This window comes from Typopeltis vanoorti, chromosome 17 (assembly GCF_054136105.1).
Source record: "Typopeltis vanoorti isolate ZY-2024b chromosome 17, IOZ_Tvanoo_1.0, whole genome shotgun sequence".
NCBI classification, from domain to species: Eukaryota; Metazoa; Arthropoda; class Arachnida; order Uropygi; family Thelyphonidae; genus Typopeltis; species Typopeltis vanoorti.
The window spans coordinates 96,222,702-96,243,983 of record NC_143565.1 but is presented as its reverse complement, the minus strand read 5'-3'; the positions used below and the strand labels follow the sequence as shown (position 1 = coordinate 96,243,983).

General features: G+C 35.0%; 1 protein-coding gene across 3 annotated transcripts in view; it reads left to right on the top strand.

Annotated features, from left to right (window-relative positions):
- LOC150097663 (solute carrier family 12 member 8) overlaps positions 1-21,282 on the top strand; it is a 280,215-nt gene that overhangs the window by 207,578 nt on the left and 51,355 nt on the right. For 2 of the 3 annotated variants that reach the window (XM_090407150.1, XM_090407152.1), the window contains exons 12-13: positions 10,103-10,310; positions 14,844-14,926. In XM_090407150.1, the coding sequence (XP_090263276.1) occupies positions 10,103-10,310; positions 14,844-14,926 (291 nt within the window). The remainder of the gene's footprint in view (positions 1-10,102; positions 10,311-14,843; positions 14,927-21,282) is intronic. The other variant, XM_090407151.1, reaches the window with a different exon arrangement.

The following is a 21,282-nucleotide window of genomic DNA, read 5'->3' as shown; positions in this document are numbered from 1 at the left end:
TAATAAACCATGTAGATTGTAGTGCAGCTTGTTTCTCTGTATATAATATATATGCTCCAGAAGATGACTTTGATATAAAGGTCGAAACGTCGAATGTGGATTTTGGTTTATATTAAACTAAAGTTTTACTCAAATACGGCAGTTGTCTCCATAATTTTCCAAAGTGTCTCCTTATATCTCTTCCATAGCCCCTTTTTCACATGCAGTTCCTGTTTAATATTGTTTGTCATCCACTTTACACCAAATTGTGTCCTCTTCTTCACTTGTGGAATACAGCTTAATATTGCTGCTAACAAATATTCCTTCACAATTTCCCAAGCACTAACGATATTCTGGCCTTCCAATTCCTCCCTCCATGAAACTTCCCCAAGTTGATATCTAAGACTATTATAATCACCTGCCTTATAATTCCACATACGTTCCTGTCTCTTTGATACTCGTACATGTCTATTCATCTTCCAAGTCAAAACCACATGGTCACTCTCTCCAACTGGTGGGAGAGATGTAATCTCAGTTATTATCAACTCTTCTAATGCGATGACAAAATCCAAAATTCTTGAAGTTTTGGATTTGGTCATAGACTTGTTCCCTCTATTAGATGTTGCCTAAGACATTTGTCCCTCAAGAATTCTAGAAATTCCATTCCCTTATTGCTACATGCATCTTCCTCTCCCCCAATTTATACTGCTGTAGTTAAAATCTCCCATAACAATCATTTGTCTTGCACTTGCCAAACTCAACTGTCTAAACATCTCCTGGTCCCCACCCTCTGTGCTCTTAGTTTGTAGCAACGTCCCACTAAATATCCTGTCTTGCCCACCTCTACCTCACACCATATGCTTTCAAAATCATTAGTGTCACTGCCTTCCAAAGCCTCCACTCTTAAAGGACATATGTCATGTCATCACTTATCATAAGCAGTACTCCACCACCACGCTTTCCCTTCCTATCCTGCCGAAAAATGCTGTACCCTGCTACTTCTATTCCTGTTATTATATCCTCTTCTGTCAGCCACATCTCAGTGATCCCAATAATCTTTGACCATGCTGATGCTATCAATGCCACCAATTCCTCTCCTTTATTCTGGATAGTCCTGGCATTAGTATAAAGCATAAAAATGCTACTGTTTGTATACCTAGCATTATCACTTCTAGACCCCACTGGGCTCAGTGTTACCTGATGTCATCCCCTTTCTTCCAAGTATCCATTCCCACAAGAGGCCACCCCTGCTACCATCCACCGACTCATTCAGAACAGCAATCTCTCTGGATGTGTATGTCCTTCCTCATTCAAATGCAAGCGGTCTCTCACATACAATTCCTTTCTGTCCTCAAATGCCCTCCAAGCATCCACATATTCCAATCCTCTCTTCTGACACATTCTAGCTATTATGTTATTCAATATTACTGCTCTTCTATCTGCACGGTTAGCCTAGTGGCTTTGTGCTTCGCAACCATATGCCTGGGGAAGGAGTGTCCTGGGCTCAATTCCCGTCGCCGACACGAGGAGCTTAAGGATTTTCCTCAGCCATAGCCAAGTTAATCGGTCTTGGACATTGACAGCAGGGTCCCCCCCCCAGTTTATCTGGGGTTTTTCATCCCGCAAGCAGGCAAACTGGCCCCGTGAACACACGGATCTACAGCCATAAATAGTTAACCCCCATGAGGGGGCTCAACTTGCCCGAATAGGGATGGGGGAGAAAAGGGAGGAAACTCCATATGAATAAATAAATAAATTGCTCTTCTGCTCAGCTCGTCACTATCATACCTAGGAAACACACACACTATCTTTCCTCTCTGCATTTTCTTTCATACAACCTCAATATCCTGAATATCTTTCATATATCCTCATTCTTCAGGCCCAAAGCACTAACCTGTTCAAATCCCCTCTTACAACTGCATCAGTTCAAAACTTTCTCACATTGTTCTTCTTAATTTAGCATCAAAAGGAAACAGTTGACTCTTTTGCCTTAAACTTTGAACTCTGCCATTGATATATAAATTAAACAATAGCAGTCTTAGAACCTGTGGTATCCCACTTGTCATCGTATGTTTTTCAGGACTCCATATCCCTTCCCACCATACACAACTTTTGGCCAACCATCCCTACTAACTGACTGATCATCCCCATCCTTCTGAATTTCAGCAGTAATTTATCATGTAGTACTCTATCAAACACTAGGAAAATCCAGTAAGTTTCAATATTCTATTTAAGATTTGAATAAAATTTTAGTGTTGTTTGATTAGTGCCTTAAGTGGATCTGTTTCAATAATATGTTTGATATTATTATTATTTGTATTAATATTTGTAAAGTTTTTGTAATGTAGTTATTTTTTAATGTAGGAATTTGATTAACTTTTCTTTACAGTGTCATTATTTATAATTTTTGTATATCTGAATTTAAGCTTGTACTATGGTCATTCTGGAGTTCCAGTTTAAAAATACAAGATAAATATTTATCAATAGTGAAATATTTAGTTTATAATTTAGTCTGATATTTCTTGTTAGTTAAGATCTGAGAAAGTGATGCTTGAACCACCTCACTAGCTACAACATATTAATCCATCATATGTTTATCAGTATAATTTAATAAAGGCACAAAATGAATTGTAATTTTTCATTTATATAGTTATCATCATCATCATTATCAAATTCCTGCCATGTACCCTCAAGGAGTGTACAGGATATGCTAGTACTACATGAAAAAAAATTACATGATTACTAACTTCCTATCTACAATTTTCCTCCAAATCAGTCTGTTACTTATCAAGACTATAACATTATCAGATCTTATATTTCTATCGTCTAAGGCACTTTGTACCGTATCAATCCACCTATATCTTGGTCTTCCTCTGGGTCGTTTTGCTGCCAACCTGGCAAAAAAATTAGCAAAACAGAGAACACTTGTTTTGCTAATCTTTCTTCGCCCGTTCTGTTTGAGTGACCATACCACCTGAGATTAGCTCTGCTAACGCATTCCTGGATGTTGACAATGTCGAGTTCTTTCCTAATATCCTCGTTTTTAATATGATATTGCCATTGATGCCATCTGTTCACACCTATAATCTTTCTCAGGACTCGCATTTCTGTGGTCTCTAATCTTTGGTCAAGTGTTTTACTTCTGACCCAGCTCTCAGATCCATAAGTTAAAACTGGTATGAACACTGTCTTGTATACAGCTAATTTAGTGTTCCGACTAATTTATCTCTTATTCCATATGAATTTATTCAATTGGAATAAATTCATATGGAATAAGAGTTGAAGGCTTTGCTGAAATAGAAATAGACAACAGAACCAGCTTTGCTGATTCTGTTGTCTATTTCTATATTTAATTTACCATCTTCGGTAAAAATCGTGCCTAAGTAGCTGAAATGTTTCACTTTTTCCACAGGTTCTCCATTCACAACACAGTTGACATTTTCAATGATTCTGCCTATTTTCATTGTCTTTGTCTTTTTATTGCTGACCTTCAGACCATATCTATTACAACAGCTATTCAATTTAGTCAGAGAATCTTGCAGACTTGTAGTGGATTTATTTAGAAGTATAACATCATCTGCATAAAGTAAAGAGCTGACATTAACATCTTCAATTTTGATATCGTGTTTAATACCACTTTCCTTCATAATGTGATCCATATAGATAATGAATAACAGATGGGATAATGTACATCCTTGTCTCACACCAGATTTAACATTAAACCATCTTCCTGTACTTCCTTCAATTCTAATTGCTGACTTACAACTCAAATAAAGACTAAGTATTGCTTGATATAATGCCCCATTGACACCATATAACTGCAGCGTATTGAATAGCTTCTCTCTTGGCACCTTGTCATATGCCTTTTACAAATCAACAAAACTTAAATACAGATCTTTGTTATATTCCCATGCTTTCTCGACTATTTGTCGTAAAGTGAAGATCTGATCCTGACAACCTCTATTTGGCCTGAATCCAGCTTGTTCTTTACCAAGCTTTTCTTCCACAATTCTTCTCAACCGTTTCTCAAGTATACTTGCATAGATCTTGCCAGGAACACTCAGTAGGGAAATACCTCTGTAATTCTCACATTCAGTTTTATTTCCCTTTTTATATATGGGTACTATAAGAGCTCTACTCCAATCATCGGGAATTCGTCCCTCTGTCCAGGCTTTCTGAACTATGCAGTGCAGCCACTGTATGACTCTTATACCACCATACTTCAGCATTTCTAGTCGAATATCATCTACCCCTGCTATCTTGCCACATTTCAAGCCTTTGATGGCTTTTTCTACTTCAAGTATGGATATGTATTCCTGACTGCATGCCTGGTCAGTGTTTTTTTACCACTGTGCTGTCATCACTGCTTGTTTCATTTAGCAGTTTTTCAAAGTAATTACTCCATACTTCAAGGATGTCTTTTTCTCCTGTTTTCATGTCACCTTTATCATCTCTAACTCCTTTTACAGCACTCTTTCCTCCATTCCTAAGCTTCTTCAACAACCTCCAGAATATTTTGCCACCTTCTTGATATTTATTTTCTATATTCTTGCCAAAGTCCTCCCATGACTTTTGTTTAGCTAGTTTTACACACTGTTTAGCTTTCTTACATTTGTCTCTGTATTCTCTAAGAGCACAAGCTGACTTATTTGACAGGAACTTTTGATATGCTTCCTTCTTTTCCTTCACTGCCTCTTTAACTTCCTGTGTCCACCAGGGAGTTCTGATTTTTTTATCCTTGCAGACAACCTCACCACATGCCTCTCTGGCAGAATCAATCAATGTTTTCTATAGAGTTTGCCACCGAATCTCCAAGGTTTGATTCCTGTTCTCAAACTCTTTCAATTTTTCTTCAATAATCTTTGTGTATTTTAATCTACAGTTCACATCTGAGAGCTGCTCAACTTTTATTCGCTTTAAAACTTTATTACATGTTATTGTTTTTTTTCAGTATGAAATTCAATTTTATCCTGCTCAAGACTAAATAGTGATCACTTCCAATTTCAAATCCTCTGTACACTCTGGTGTCCTGCACCAGGGAGAAAACATCACTATCAACAATAACATAGTCAATGAGACTTTTCTTATTCCTTGCCTCTTCTCTCCATGTGAATTTGTGCACTTTTTATGTTGGAACATGGTGTTAGTAATAACCAGTCCATGTCCTGAGCAGAAATCCAACGGATATTTGCCATTATTATTAGCTTTGCTCTTTTCTCCAAATTTTCCCAAAATATTTTTGTATGTCTCACAATCACTTCCTACTCTGCTATTTAGATCCCCAACAAGGACCAACTTTTCCTTTTTCATTGTGTCAGTTGCTTTTTCTAAAGCCTCAAAAAATTCCTCCACTTCTACCTTAGTAGAACCTTCTGTGGGACCATAGGAACAAATAAGTCTCATTGTCTGGTTCCCCATTCTCATATTTGCCCACATTACTCTACTTGAGACTGACTGCCATTCAAGAAGATTAGCCTCGTATTTTGTGTTGAATACTATATCTACTCCTTCTTTTCCTTGATTGTGATTGCCTGAATATAACATTTTGTATTTATTGCTGAGAAAGATCTCACCAGTTTTTGTCTTTTTTGTTTCAGTCACCCCTATAATGTCGATCTGGTACTTATCTAATTCCTCAGCTAGCTCCATTTCTTTGCCATTCAGGCTTCTTATGTTGATAGTACCGATCTTTAACTCTGGTGATGTTGAGTTGGGGTTTGTTTTCAGATTTGTTCCAGAAGCTGACTTTTCGCTGTTCGCCCTGGTTCCCTGGTGAAAACAACGGGGGGCCTTGTTTAACCGGGCGACGCCCCAGCCGGCATGAAATTTTGTCATGTCGTACTATCATTTTTTATTTTGGTTTAACCAATAAGAATACAATTTGGTCGGCTAAATCCCAAATTGCCAGCCCATCCTCGTTCGTTCAGTATCCAAGTAGTTACCCACAGGGTGCACCACGAGAAGGTGAGGATTGGACATTAGGTCAGAAGCCCTGGTCAGTTCTCTGCATTCCTTTAAAGCTATGTGGAGGTCTCCTCTCAGTTATACAGCTTTGACCCTTAAGCACCCCTTATATAGTTATGTAGTTATGCTTTGTTTAAATATCATGCTTGCATATAGCATATTAATGTTTGATGTTTGGATATGTTTAAAATACATCAGTTAAAAACTTACTTATTTCACTGAAAGTGTAAGATTTTATTACTTTCAAGTAAAGTGCCTTGAGTAATGTAATGTAATATGTAATGGTGTTGCCCTTTCTCACTCCATGACTGAAGTGGAAACCGGAAATATTACATATACTGGAGCATGTGCAAGTGAAAAGAATATTGTAACTAGTAAACAGCTGAGGAGAGATATAGTAAGAAAGAAAGATATGGAAGAATGTTGGGAATGAGTTAGTGGAAATTTCCTTTAGTATCCTTTCATAAAGGAAGAAAGATATTTAAAAGTTTTAACTATTATGTCACATAGATAAGTATAATAATAGATGAAAAGAAATTAGAAGAACTTTGGAACTTGATATGAGAAAAAGAGAACTATTTATTGGGTATTAAATGTTCCACTAGAACAGTAATAACTTTAGGCCTGTTTTTCGGAGAATAGATATGGTAAGACGGTTTTTAAATGGTTGATCATTTTTCTTTGGAAATCCTTCATATAGGAAGAGGAAAAGAATTGTGAATTCCGAAGGAGAAAGTTGGAAGAAGGAATGTTTTATATGATTTTTCTAGAGAGCATTAAAGGTGGAAGATACAGAAGTATTTGAAATTGACAATTTTATGATACCACTCAGTACACTATATATCTTATTCAAAATTAAGTGGATATTGAATACCACATTATTTCTTAGCCGAATTGAATGCCACGTTATTGCTTAGCATGAAATTCAAAGATAGGAAATCTAATCTAAGAGTTTCATTCTGAATTTAGAAAACTATATAAATTACTGAAATAAGTTACTGAAATAAGAGCCTGTTGGCTCTTATTTCAGTAACTATATATCTTACTTGAACAGGAAATCGATAATTATTATCACAATTTTCATAAGAGAAAAGTGGTTTTCAAGTAAGAGAACTTGAAAATTTTTAGTGACAATTATCAGTATACATTTAATTAAAGAAAGTATCCCCCGAAATATCTGGGCATCACTCTGGATAGAACACTATTTTTTAAACCACATCTCATTAACACAGCATTCAAGCTAAAAACAAGAGACAATATTGTCTTTTGCAGTATATACTGCAAAAACTATGTGGAACAACTTGGGATGCCTCAGCAACAACACTTCACTGCACTGCTCTTGGCCTCGTTTACTCTACAGCTGAATACTGCTCACTCGTATGGCTGAACAGCGCCCATGTGTATTTGGTTGATGCTCAGTTTAACTCCACTATGTACCTTATTTCTGGAACTATAAAATCAACCCCAACCTACTGGTTCCCAGTGCTAAGCAACATTCTGCCTCCACACATCTGCGGATCCAACTTTCTTCTACATGAATACAGCAAAATCATGGAAACCCAAAATCTTCCAATCCACGAAGACATCCCACCCCTAGAAATAAACAGGCTAAAGTCAAGGCACCCTCCAATCTTAACAGCAAAAAATCTTGCAGAGACAAGTTCAACATGAAGGAGAAGTGGAAAGAGTCCTGGTGTAACACTTCAACAGGGGATCTTCCATGAATTAGCTGACCCAACACAGATACCTTCGGGTTTTGACCTACCTCGGAAAACTTGGTCTGCCCTTAACCGAATCCGCATCAACCATGGCAGATGTGCAGACCACCTTTACAAATGGGGAACGATTGCCTCACCCAGGTGCGAATGTGGATCACCCTACCAGACAATTAATCATATTACAGCAGAATGTGTCCAACGTGCATACAGTGGAAACCTGTCAGACTTCATCCATGCTACACCAAGTGCAGTTGACTGGATAATCAACCTAGACATTCAGTTGTAGCCTATTCTTGAGTGTTTCTTTTATGACTATATTATGTCTTATTATTGTACATATGTCTATTACTATGTCCATATATATTAAGGATTAATGTTATGCAACTTATCATGTGTGAGCCATATATGCTAAATAAATAATAAAGAAAGAAAGTAGAACTATTGGCTCCTTTATTCACAACAGGATAAAGAACTGTTTCTTCCAACTTTTAAGTGCAGGTGCGCATTTATAAGAGATAATGTCCGTTATCATGATTAACAAATTTAAAGTTTTCAGTTGATTAATAAGCTAGCAGATTTTGAGCTTGGATAGGATGTGATTTATTTAATTATCTTTTTTATATCTTAAGATGAGTTTTTGCTGTTAAAGTTAAACTTAGAATGCTGTGTATTTCTTTTTATTTATGTATCTTAGAAGTGTGAAACTGTTTTCCTTTTTTAGGTATATGGAAGAGTGATGACTCGATTTACTTAATTATTGGGGAAGATTTTTAAGAATAGAAAAGAATTATCATAGCAATATACATATATCTAGAATCAAACTTGTGTGCCTAGATTTCAGTATAAAAAATTCATACCATTTGGCTTTTGGAATAGCTATTACAGATATGAGATAAGTGCGTGCACACGCACGCGCGCGCGCACACGCACACACACACACACACACACACACGTGTGTGTGTGTGTGTGTGTGTGTGTGTGTGTGTGTGTGTGTAGACTTATAAATTGATTAAAGTTGTCCTTCCATAATTGTTCTTACTTGCTACATAGCAAAAAAAAAAAAAAATCCTCTTTTGGATTTACTTTGACCTGCTTAGCTAATTTTCTCTTATAATGTGATTTAGTCTTTTTACCATACTAATCACCCTTCTTGTCTGCACTTTGTACTGATGTGCTTTGCATTATGGGGAGATACTAAGACAAGGAGTGATGAGAGCTTGGTCCACCTTTACCAAGAGTTGCCTCAGTCCTGAGGATACTTCATGTGCAAACTTTGTTTGCTTACACTTAGATAAAGGATTAAACTAAATTTATTATAGTCTAACCAAGTGGGGAAAAACTTCCAACATCTTTCTCTAAATCTGGAGTTCTGATAGATAACTGAATAATCTGAGGAAAATTTTCAATAGGAAGTTAATAATAATAATGTAAACTTTTCATGTAGTACTATCATAATTTATTTGGCAGATATCATAACATATTTGGCAGATCATAATATCTGTACAGTCCTTAAGGGTACATATCAGGAATTTGATGTCAAGCTTCTTAGACCTAGCTTCCACTGATAAGATTTCAGTAAGGATCGAAACTGGCCTGGGTAGTCACCATTCCATAATGCATAGTAATATACACATCCGAAAGGAAATGCGCTATGCATTATGGGTTACTAAGGCAGTTGATGAGGTCAACTGCCTCCATGCCAAATAAAGATCAACAAACTCAGGAACTGGCTGAAGAAAGCTCTAGAAAAAGTTCTTGAAGTCATTGACTAGAATTGAATCAATAATTCTCTTTCTTCAAGAATCTAGCACACATAGCTAGGCACTTGCACACATAGAACACACAGGCATTTATGGAGATTGACTTACAATTTGAACATTTTACAGCAGTGAATGAAGTAAAATAATTTAACTAAATATAACTTTGAATTGAGATTTTCTCACTTAGATCCTTTTGATATTAACAAGACACTAGTATATGCACATTCATACTTTTTGTAAATCAGACATACTGAAGAATCCAAAATTTTCTTGCATATATCAGTATCTTGGTTATTCCTGAAGAGTAAGTAGCACTGACAGAATATCAGGACAAAATTAAATTTCACTTAATATTTTTATTCCTAGTCCCCAATGATATGGACCAATAGGCATTCATGATGCACTAACCACATATTTGGCAGAGTGCAGCAGACTCAAACCTAAAACATAGAGAAATGTTTTCCTATACTTTATTATGAAAGAAAATAGCTAGGAATCTTCGATACAAACTTAGATATGTCTTGAATGTTATCAGTAACATATTTGGTCACCATTAATTTTTTATTGTTTATGTTAATGATGATTTTGTTTTTTTACTTATTGTTTCAATTTATTTTCTTTTAGCACATAATATATTATTTAAAAAAATATTCCAATGTTTTTTTGTAATTCCCTTAAAAGGTTTCAGCTGACTTAGATCATCTTTTCCCAGAGAGAGTTTTGCACCATAAGAGGAGTATCGTGAGACAAGGCAGCAGCTTAACTGTTACTGGCACAGATTCACCTTTAACATCTCCGGATGAACATAGTTCAGTTCACACTGCAGAAAGTAAAGATTCTTTACAAAAAAACCTCAATGTATCTTCAGATAATTTACTTTTAGTAAAGGGTATGTAGAGCAAATATTTGTTGGAATTGTGTTTGTTTGTTTTGCATCCCTGACAACTCTCCTGACTTTTGGTTCATTTTTATCCCAGTTGGCACAGTTTTCTTCAGATGTTTTATATGTTTAGTTGGTATGGCACAAAATAGTATCACAGTTCCATGTGCCATAGTTCGAATTTGAATGTGTGGTAATGTGAATTATTTTCCTATGAGTGCTTTTCAAAAATAAATAAATAAATATTCATAATCCATTAAAACTTGTTAAGGCTTACTGATAGTGTTCATGTTCACCACAATAGCTTACATTAGCATTCTTTTGTAATATGAGGTGAACTATACGGAAATTTGTGGTTACATATGCATCACACCTAAATGCATCTTGTACTGTCTAAATACAGCTAGTTAGCTGTAAACATAACTGTAATTTTAATATGATACCACCTTATGCTTATGAAATAAATGAATCAGTATAGAATGGTACTATGAGATTTTACCATCATATATTGTTTATTTGCATAATACATGATGCTGCAACTGAGAACTAATGCTCTGATGGAAAAAGTCAAATCATTATTCAAAAATATATGATAACATGACAGTTTTGTGATGTATAAAACTGCTGTGAAATCTATTATACTAGGAGATATTGAAAAAAAAAGTGATATTTTATTGAATTCTTAGCTAAACGTGGACTCTTAAAACAGGTCTTAATTACAGAAAATGCAGCAATCCAGTAAGTTATACTTCATTGGAAATATATTTTGATTATTTTGGAAACTGAAATCAGAAAAAATATATATGAAGTATATTTTTTACTTTTTTTTTTTGCCTACTTGGTTGGTTGAATGATTAGTGTATCTACTTTTTAACCAACTGGCTGCAGGTTCATATCTCAGTGGGGAATGGGGATGGACATTTGTGATTTGTCTTTAAGTGGGAGATGAATTTTATTTCTTGGTGTTAGGCCACTATCTTTGTATTGAAAGCCTGAAATGGCCTGAAAAAGTTCCATATTTGGTTTCTAGTGTAGGGTTCCCCAATTATACAAAATCAATAAAAATTAATAATAATAATAAAATTGTTAGCTAGGTTTGCAACCTTTTGTAGATGGGAATCACAAAGAAAAAAGTGGTACTCTTTCAAGGTCTAAGATGGCTGTATAAGAATATCCTTTATTTCTATTCCATTTTCAAACAAAAAAAATAAAAAATAAATAAATAAATAAATATGGAAAGCACCAAACACAAAGCTTCAAGAAAAACTGTTTCAAGCAAACTGAGTGAAGAATGAGCTGGATTTAGTATTTATTTATAAACTGGATGAATTGCAAACAAATTTTCACTTTAATAGATAAGAAATCTTGTGAAGATAGCAGAGATCTCTATTTGAATTTTGTTGAGCCTTGAAAAAGCATTCATCACAGTACCAGGAAAAAGCTTCAGAAACATTTCAGAATACTGAAACTTATTGTTTAATTAGTTTGTTTTCTGAAACTCAGCTGGTAGGTGAGGTTAATAGAGCACATTGTATTAGAAGCAGTGATTTTAGGAGCTAAAAATGAGTTGTTTTTGAAAATTGGTGATACAAATATCAATTTTATGCAGTTATTAGGGGATAATTACCTGAGACAGCATGTAATGGAATATACTAGGGGTTTGAGAGTGCCTGATCTAGTAATTGCATCTGAGAATTTGTCTATAACAAATATGACCATGTTTCCAGCAATTGGTGAGAGTGATCATATAGTCTTGACCTGGGGCTGGTGAGCATGACAAGCTTAGGAGATTGCTTGGATCAGTGCCATGGATGTATGGCACTGATCAAGGGCTGGATGTTGATAGTGCATGGGAAGTGGTAGAGGACTGTTTGAGGGAGGTAATGACAGACTGATGAGGAAGTGATCAAGATGGTATCAGGTCTATGGAATGAACCTTACAAGAACAGGTTGAAGATTTGTGGGCAGAAAAGGGGTGATATGATTGAGACATACAAATTACTGAGGGGATTTTGCAAGATTAATTCAGAGGAAATTTTTCAGAACAGGTATGTTGGTGGCAGAACTAGGAGCCATTCATAGAAATTGAGTAAGTGTAGTTAGCAACAGTGTTAGAACTAGGTTTTTTGCTTGGAGAGTAGTGAATGAGTGGAATAGGTTGCCAGAGCCTGTTGTGGATGTCATGACTATGAATGAGTTCAAAGCAAAGTATGATAGTATGATAGATACTGCACAAATATTGGATAGTTCTTGACATGTTTAGGGCCTCCCTCATGAGTCTAAGGACTCCTTGGAGTTCCCTGTAATAACAATAATAATAAAGTAATTGAATGCTATCCTTCAAAGCATGAAATTGAAAAATTGCAGAAGCAGCAAGAGCTTAGTAGGGCTTAGAAGAGAAAAAAGCAGGCGGTCCAAGGTAGTAATAAAGACCAAGCAAACAAAAAAGAAAAGCAAGTTAAGAAGAAAGTTATTTACAGAAACTCAACGATCAGATAAAAAATCTAGATCTGGATTAAAAAATCCAAATGCAAGGAACCTGTGGGTCAAGGTGTAAAGAATTTAATACTTCTTTAGAAGACAATTTTTTTTTTTTTTTAATAAGGAAAATAAGAATCTCCATACAACATGCCAGTTTGGAAGAAAATTACTGATAGTCTGCTAGTAATAAAATATTCATTGCATTTGACTATAACCAGAAGCGTAGCTAGGGAAGTGGTCTGCCCCAGATAGCACTTTGAACCTTTTTGAACTTTTGCAGTTAATTCTAAAATACAGTCTTGAGAACTCATTTCCAAATAATGTAATACTGCTGCGAATTTTCCTCACAATTGCTGTAAGTGTTGCTAGTTGTGAGAGGAGTTTTTCTAAGTAAAATAGATCAAGAATTACCTACATTACTATGAAATAGACTTCACCAATGTCATCGACGATTTTGCTAACAGAAAAGCAAGAAAAATAGCATTTTAGAATGTTGAAATTAAAGTTTTACTTCAAAAATAAATATAGTGTTTTAATTTATTTCCCTGTACCTTGTTTTGACTTTTTGTAGTATTTTTGGTGTGTATTGAGAGGGACAGCAAACTTGGGGACCGTCCTGGGCGGCAAAAGCTCTAGCCACATCACTGACTATAACACTCCAGTGCAATGTAATTCAGTTACATTATAATCAGCACTCTTTTTTGTAAAACAATAGGTTCTGGAACTCATCCTTTGCTATTAGGAAAACTTGAAAATTAAAATTATATGAAAACTTAAACTATTTACTGATATTTTTACTTCATAATGTAATATTTTTGGAATAAGAAAAGCAAATTAACTGATTAAACATAAATTTATTGTACAAGTACATAAAAAAATAAGTTAATTGTTTTATATATTAAATATCTTAACAGTAGATAAATGCAGATTTCATTTTATTGAATAATTAAACTTATTTGCATACTAGGTAAAAGTGTAAAAATTACTGAATATTCAAATTTTTAAATTTCATATGCCACATGTTGCTGCTAATAATAGTGCCATAATATTGTGTTACCATCTCAAAAAAGCACTGGTTTAGTATTCTGTACGCCATTTGAGGATATTGTCAGAAAATGATGATAATGAATTCATTTTTGTTATCACTAAAGAATATTATCTGATATTAAAGATATTAAAATGCTTCCTTATTTGGTTCAACAAATGTTATCATGAATAAGTTTAATTGTCTTTGATTAAATTATGCAATAACAAAAATTTTGCTACACTGTCAAAAAGAAGATGAATGGAAGGGTAGATTAAAAGGATTGTATAGGTCATTATTACACCAGTAATTATAAAAATACTGATAGCTCCAAGAAGTTCTCCCTGAAGTTCTAATTAATTCTGTCTACTGTTGCTCTGATTGTTTTACTAGCATGGAAATGGGAGGTTTGTTCTTTTGATCATTTTAATTGAAAACTCAGAACAACAATTTTTTAGAAGAAAAGTTAGAAAAAAAGAACTATCCCATTCATAAGTATTTCAGTGTGTTAATAGTATTTGTGTTTCGCCTAACACCAAAATAAATTCATTATCTGTTCTTGAAGCCTATGTGCACATTTTATGAAAGACTATATTGTATTGCAAATTTGATTATTTTTGCCCAATAACTAGAACTGTTTCTGTGATTATTGTATATTTTAAAGCACAATAATTAATGCATATAACTTCTTATATAAGAATCATATAAGTATCATATGACCACAGCATTAGTATCTGCTGCTGTAGTCATACTAAATCAATTTCATTACAACAATTACTACTAAGTGGAATAAGGAACAGATGTTTCTCCAGAACTTGAACAGATGATTCATGGCAGTTAGCTTTTGGTGGATCTATGGACCCAAACCAAAACTCAAAATATTGATAGGTAAAAATTTTGAGAAATCCAATGAAACTCCCTTTCCATTTCCTCTATATCTGCATTTTTATAGATATGATAATTCCAGCTTAGTTGTACTTATTTTAATCTTGTGTTTGAAACATTTCTAAAGTCTTCATCTATTTTTGTATTTATAGAAAAACCGCCGTGGCCAGAAATTAGTAGCAAATCAAGAAGCTGGTATTCATTGATTTGTAACAGATGGATAGCATTGTTAGGGGTAATGCATATATAATTTTTTTTTTATTTGATGAATTTTATTTTTTTGTATCAAATTTTAAATGAGTGTTAACATAGCTGTATATATTTTGGTCTTCAAAATGACATGAATAAGACATACTTACTACAATCATTTATAACCGCCATCTGCATATACACCTAAACCTCTTTTATGCGAATTTTTTTTATGCGAATTCGGAGTTACGGGAATTGGGATATCAAAAATAATTTTTTTACATGATTTTTATTCACAACCAACTTTTACATAAAATATGTAATTCGAGAAAATTCTGAGAATTTTGTAGAATTGCATTTTCGTTTCAATTAAGAAAATTCTAAAATCTTACGAATTTCATTTATTGGGAATTCCTCAAATTACATAACTGACTGCGCATTAAAAAGCAGTTCTTAGCAGTTTGAATTTGGTGTTTGAGTAGACAACACAGTTACCGCATTTTTTGCATTTGCATTTTTTAAGTGAAATCAAAATAAAAATTGCGTTATAAAATTAATAATTTTGCCAAGAAATAATAAATAGTAAGCTATATGTAATTTTCAAACTTTCGTTTCATTAACCGAAGATTTTAATCCAGCTCTCACGTGATGTTGGCAGTAGATGGCGCTGATGTAGATGATTAGATGAGGTTCGGTGTAGAGGTGGAGATGGAGAGTTGTACAGTAGGTGTCCTCCCACGATGAGTCTTCGGACTTCTTGGAGGTGTCACAAAAATAATAATAATAATAACCAAAAAAATAAAGGAAAGCCGTTTCCTTGGATATAAAAATTTAAATTTTAGATCGTCTTCAAGCTGGGGAAGGTGCTACGGCTGTGGGTAAGCATTTTGGAGTCCGTGAATCAACTGTCAGATCTATAAAGAAAAATGAAGAGGCTATTAGAAAAGCGGTATGTTTTGGTACAAAATCGAGTGCAAAATTATCATCATATACAAGGGATGTTGTTCTAGAAAAGGCCGAAAAAGCTTTAGTGATGTGACTAGAAGATAATGTACAAAAAAGAATGCCAGTTGATGGAAATTCCATCAAGCAATCAGCATTGAGATTTTATGAACAGATTAAAAAACTGCAGCCAGATACTTCATCTCTATCGAGGAAAAAATATGAATTTCATGCAAGCAATGGTTGGCTGGCGGCTAAGTTTATTAAAACACATGCTCTTCATAAGTTAATATAAAAATTAAAGGTGAAACGGCTTCTGTTGATGAAACAGCTGCTAAAGCATTTCCACAAAAACTTGCTAAAATAATTGACGATGGAGGCCACACTCGTGAACAAGTTTGGAATATTGATGAAACTGGCCTTTTCTGGAAAAAAATGCCAAACAGAACTTGCGTATCAAAAATGCAAAAAACTGTTGGTGGGTTCAAAGCAGCAAAGGATCGTATAACACTCCTATTTTGTTTGAATGCTTTAGGAGATCGGATGTTAAAACCACTGCTCATAGATCGATCATTAAGACCACAGCCAATGAAAGGCGTAGATTTTCAAAAATTGCCAGTTCATTGGATGGCCAACAAAAAAAAGCTTGGTTGACTATTGATATTTTCACTGAGTAGTTCCACAAACATTTTTGCCAGAAGTTAGATGCTATTTGAATGACAAGGGTTTCGAATTTAAAGTGCTTTTGATTCTTGATAATGCACCCAGTCATCCTGCCATAGAACACCCAAATGTGCAATTTTTTTTTCTGCCGCCCAGTACCACATCATTGCTACAACCTCTAGATCAGGGTATAATTGCAACTTTTAAAACATATTATGTCAGACAAACATTTCAGTACGTTTTGAACAAGCTAAATGATGACGAAACACTGTCAGTTATGGAAGTGTGGAAAAAATTTCAATTATGGATTGTATTGATGAGGTTCTATTATCGTTATCTGAATTGAGACCAGAAACTATGAATGCATGCTGGAAAGCTATTTGGCCCACATGCGTTAAAGAGAATGCTCCTGTTCCTTTCAATCATACTGCAGAATTCCCCAATATAATAAGTTTTGGCATGAGAAATTGACGGAGAAGGATTCGATGATCTCACGTTGGCAGATATCGAAGAATTCTTAATTGATAAACCTTTTAGCGAAGACAAAGTAGTGGAGATTGTTTCTGAAACTCCTGAAAGCGAAGAAGTTAATGATAATGATCAAGATGATCCTACTTTTACTGCTGATATAATTAAGAAGGTCTTAAACTGGCCAGTAATTTAGGCAATTATTTTGCCTGACATGATCCAAATGAAGAACGTGCTGGGAAGTTTTCATGTGAGCTTAAGTTGTTAATGTCTTCATACACAGAATTATATCGCAACTTAGCTAAAGCATCAACATAGCAATTAATAACTGAGTTCATGCCTAAAACTACTGAACCAACCAGTGGTACTTTTGTTCAAGACATGACAAGAAGAATTCCACAAGTTGAGACCGAAGTCGATGATGATAATACCATATCTAGTAGTTCTAGTGATATTACAGTCTCACGAAAATGAAAGCTTTCATGTTTATTGTCAGAAACTGATAGCGAATAACAATTTGCTGATGATGCAAAGTTGGGTAGAGCAATTGTGAGTGCACAGGATGTCAAAATTTTACAGGATGATTTGGATAGTTTGGAGGACTGGGCTAGGAAAAATGGATGTCAATTTAATGTGGCAAAATGTAAGGTTATGCACTTTGGGGTGAAAAGAATAGCAGCAGTATATCGCATTGGTGGAACCATACTCCAGGAGATTGATGAGGCCAGGGATTTGGGAGTGTTGGTGGATAGGGAGTTGAAGTTTAGGGGGTACATTGCAAAAGTAACTAAAACAGCTCACCAAATCACTTGGCTTCTGAAAAATACTTTAACATGCAGAGACGAACAAGTTGTTGTTCCTCTGTATCGAGCCTTGATAAGACCCCATCTGGACTTCTGTGCCCAGCTATGGGCACCAGGGTTTCTTCGTGATGGGGAGGAAGTGGAGAGGGTCCAGAGACGAGTGACCAAGATGATAGCAGGTCTGTGGAATGAACCTTATGAGAATAGGTTGAAGATTTGTGGGTTGCAGAAATTGGACGATAGGCGAAGGAGGGGTGATATGATTGAGACATTCAAATTACTGAAGGGTTTTTATAAGATTGATCCAGAAGATATTTTTGAAAATATGACTAGTAGTGGGAGGACTAGGGGCCATGCATGGAAGCTGGGCAAGAGCGTGGTTGACAAGGGTGTTAGAGCTAGGTTCTTTACTTGGAGAGTGGTAAATGAGTGGAATAAGCTTCCAGAGTCTGTTGTGGGTGCTACGACCGTGAATGAGTTCAAGGCAAGGTATGATAGATACTGTGTGAATGTTGAATAGTTGTTCTTGACATGATGTTAGGGCCTCCCTCGATGAGTCTGTCGACTCCTTGGAGTTTCCTGGAACAATAATAATAATAATAATAGAATCCATAGCAAACAACTGAAATGAATATGTTTTTTTTTTAAAGTTATTAAAATTCATTATATGTATGTGTGTTCTTCATGAAATGTAAATAAAAATCTTATGGTCCTAAAGAATTTAATGTTTGTTTTTTTCATTATTTTGCTTATATTTCAGGTTTGAAACCAATCTTCACTTTTTCTATGGAGTCAGTAGTTCTTTGTAATGTCTTCATACACATACACTAAAAATTTACTCAAATTCTATTTACGCGTAATTTTTAGGAACGTATCTATCGCGTAAAGAGAGGTTTAGATGTATATATAGAAAAAATGTTTAATAAGAAAGCACAATTTATTGTGATGTCAGATAGTATGCAGTATAAAAGTTTTCACCATTGGTGAATCAAGCTATTGAGAATTAGCTTGATTCACCAATGGCAAATGGTTGTTTCATGAGAATTCTTTGTTGTATATACGCACATACACGCACACACAGATTTGTTGCATTTTGAAGTTGAAAAGTAGTTTCAATATAAAATAAAACCACCTCACTTGTGAGAAGGCTTTTCCTCGTTGTTCATTATCAGAGCAGTTTGTCATGGAGGCTGAGCCCAGGTACCATGGCTGAGGCTTTCAGAAGTGAAAACCTTTATTTGTGTTTAGCTTGTAAAATAGCAAAGACTTTTCATAAAACCAACATATAATCGTGAGAAAGGAATTTTTATAGAAAGGAAGTTGCGTGTTCGTAGTATCACGTATTATGTGCTTTATTTATTTATGGCCAGCTGGCTGAGTGGTTAGCATTATCCGCTCTCCAGCCAAAAGGCTGTGGGTTCGAATCCCGCTGTGGGCATGGATGTTTGTGAGTGTCTGTGGAAATACTAGGTGGTGGTGGTCAGCGGTAGATGCCGTTGGTGTAGTTGCTGTGTAGTGTGCAGTGGAGACAGAGCTGTAGAGGTGCCCTCCCTTGATGAGTCCTTGGACTCCCTGGAAGGGTCTAATAATAATAACAATAGTAATGAATTTTTTAATTTGTCATTTTGGTGGTAGTAAACATGCATGTTTACTACCACCAGGAGCCATGTTTTTGAGTTTTTTTGGTATAAACTATAATTCTGATAACCGCTTCACACAACTAATTACTCAGTTCAGTAAGATCCAATGAATTCATTGTTCAACATAACTTATATCCATGAAGGATTTTACTCACATGTACTAGTACCCACTAGTACTGTAGTTTTTACTTATCATTGTGCTTTAGTACTTAATGTACTTTTCAGTTCATTTGTTTCAAAATAGATTAATTTTAAATTTGAATATAATAAATATGCCATCTCTGACTACTTTTTTTGTATTATTAATTTGAAGTTTCAATGGATGTAGCTACTCATTCAAAATACTCTTCTTCTTACCCAAATTTTTCCTTTTATGGACTGGACTCAGAAATATTTTAGATACTTTCTTCCATATGCCTACCAGAACATAGACTTTAATTATCTGCTCACCATCCCTTTTCCCACTTACCAAGTGGGAAACTGATGAAAACTTATTTGGGAGCAATCACTTTCTCTTGATATCCACTTTCCTGCATGGATAACCATGCACTCCATCACAGATATCATCATGGAAAATTTAGCAAGCTGACTGACTCGCCTTCTCATCTTTAGCAGAATATGTTTCTGCAACAGTCAGCTCTTTTTTTCATCATCAATGCAGTGGATCATATGACATGAATGTATTATGCCCACCAGAACTGCAATTCCTACAACATCTAGTTGCTTTCCATGTTTCCCATGGAATGATTATTGCACAGCAGCCAAAGAAGCTCAGAAGAAAGCTTGGAGTATTTTTTGAAGATACCCTATACGACAAACTTCATTGCTTTCAAACATGTCTGATCTGGAGTAAGACACATTCAGCTTCAGAGTCAAAAGGAATCTTGGATCCATTATACATCCTCCATAAGAATAACAACCAATGCTAAAGAAGTCTGTGACAAAATCTTGAAAAATGAAGGGCAGATATACCATCCACCAGCTCTCTATCCTTGAACACAATGGTTGCACAGTTGCTGACCAACAACAATTGCTGGCACACTTGGGAAGATTTTTTTAAAAATATCTGCATCTGCAACATCTTCTTGTCTTCCTGAAGTCAAAAAAAAAAAAAAAAAAAGAGCAGAAAAACAAATCCAGTTTTCTTCAAACAGTACTGAAGAATATAACAGGCCATTTGCTGAAGAAGAAATGAAAGCTGCTGTACTTAAATGCCAGCCAGATACAATCCATTATGAGATGGTAAACCATCTATCACCATCATCCAAAATCCCCAAATAACTACCATCCATTTGCTCTGACCTGCTGCTTGTGAAAATTCTGGAAAAAATGGTTAACTCATTTTTTATGGTTTCTGGAGTGAAACAACTTTTTTTTCAAGAACCTAATCTGACTTCCAAAAATATCATTCTACTACTGATCATCTAGTCCAGCTAGAGTCATCCATTAGAGATGCATTCCTGAAATACAAGCATCTAGTATCAATTATCTTTGATATGAAAAAAAGCATACAGCACTGCTTGGAGATTTGGAATACTGAAAGACCTTCATAATTTTGGTCTTAGAAGGAATCTCTTTTTTTTCTTATCTAACCGATTTGGAGAAAATTATTGCCATGTGGCAACCATTTTCTCCCAATTGCATAACCAAGAGGGAGTCCCACAAATTCAATTTTAAGTATCATGCTTTTTGCAGTCAAAATCAACTCAATAACAAAATAACAGTAAGTAATGCCCTCTATGTGGATGACTTCACCATTGTCTATTAATTATGTAATATGAGGGTCATAGAAAGGCAGCTTTAACAAGCCATTGACCATCTCTCAAAATTGGAGCTTGCAAATGGTACAAAATTTTGTGTGCACTTTTACTGCAGATGTGATCTTC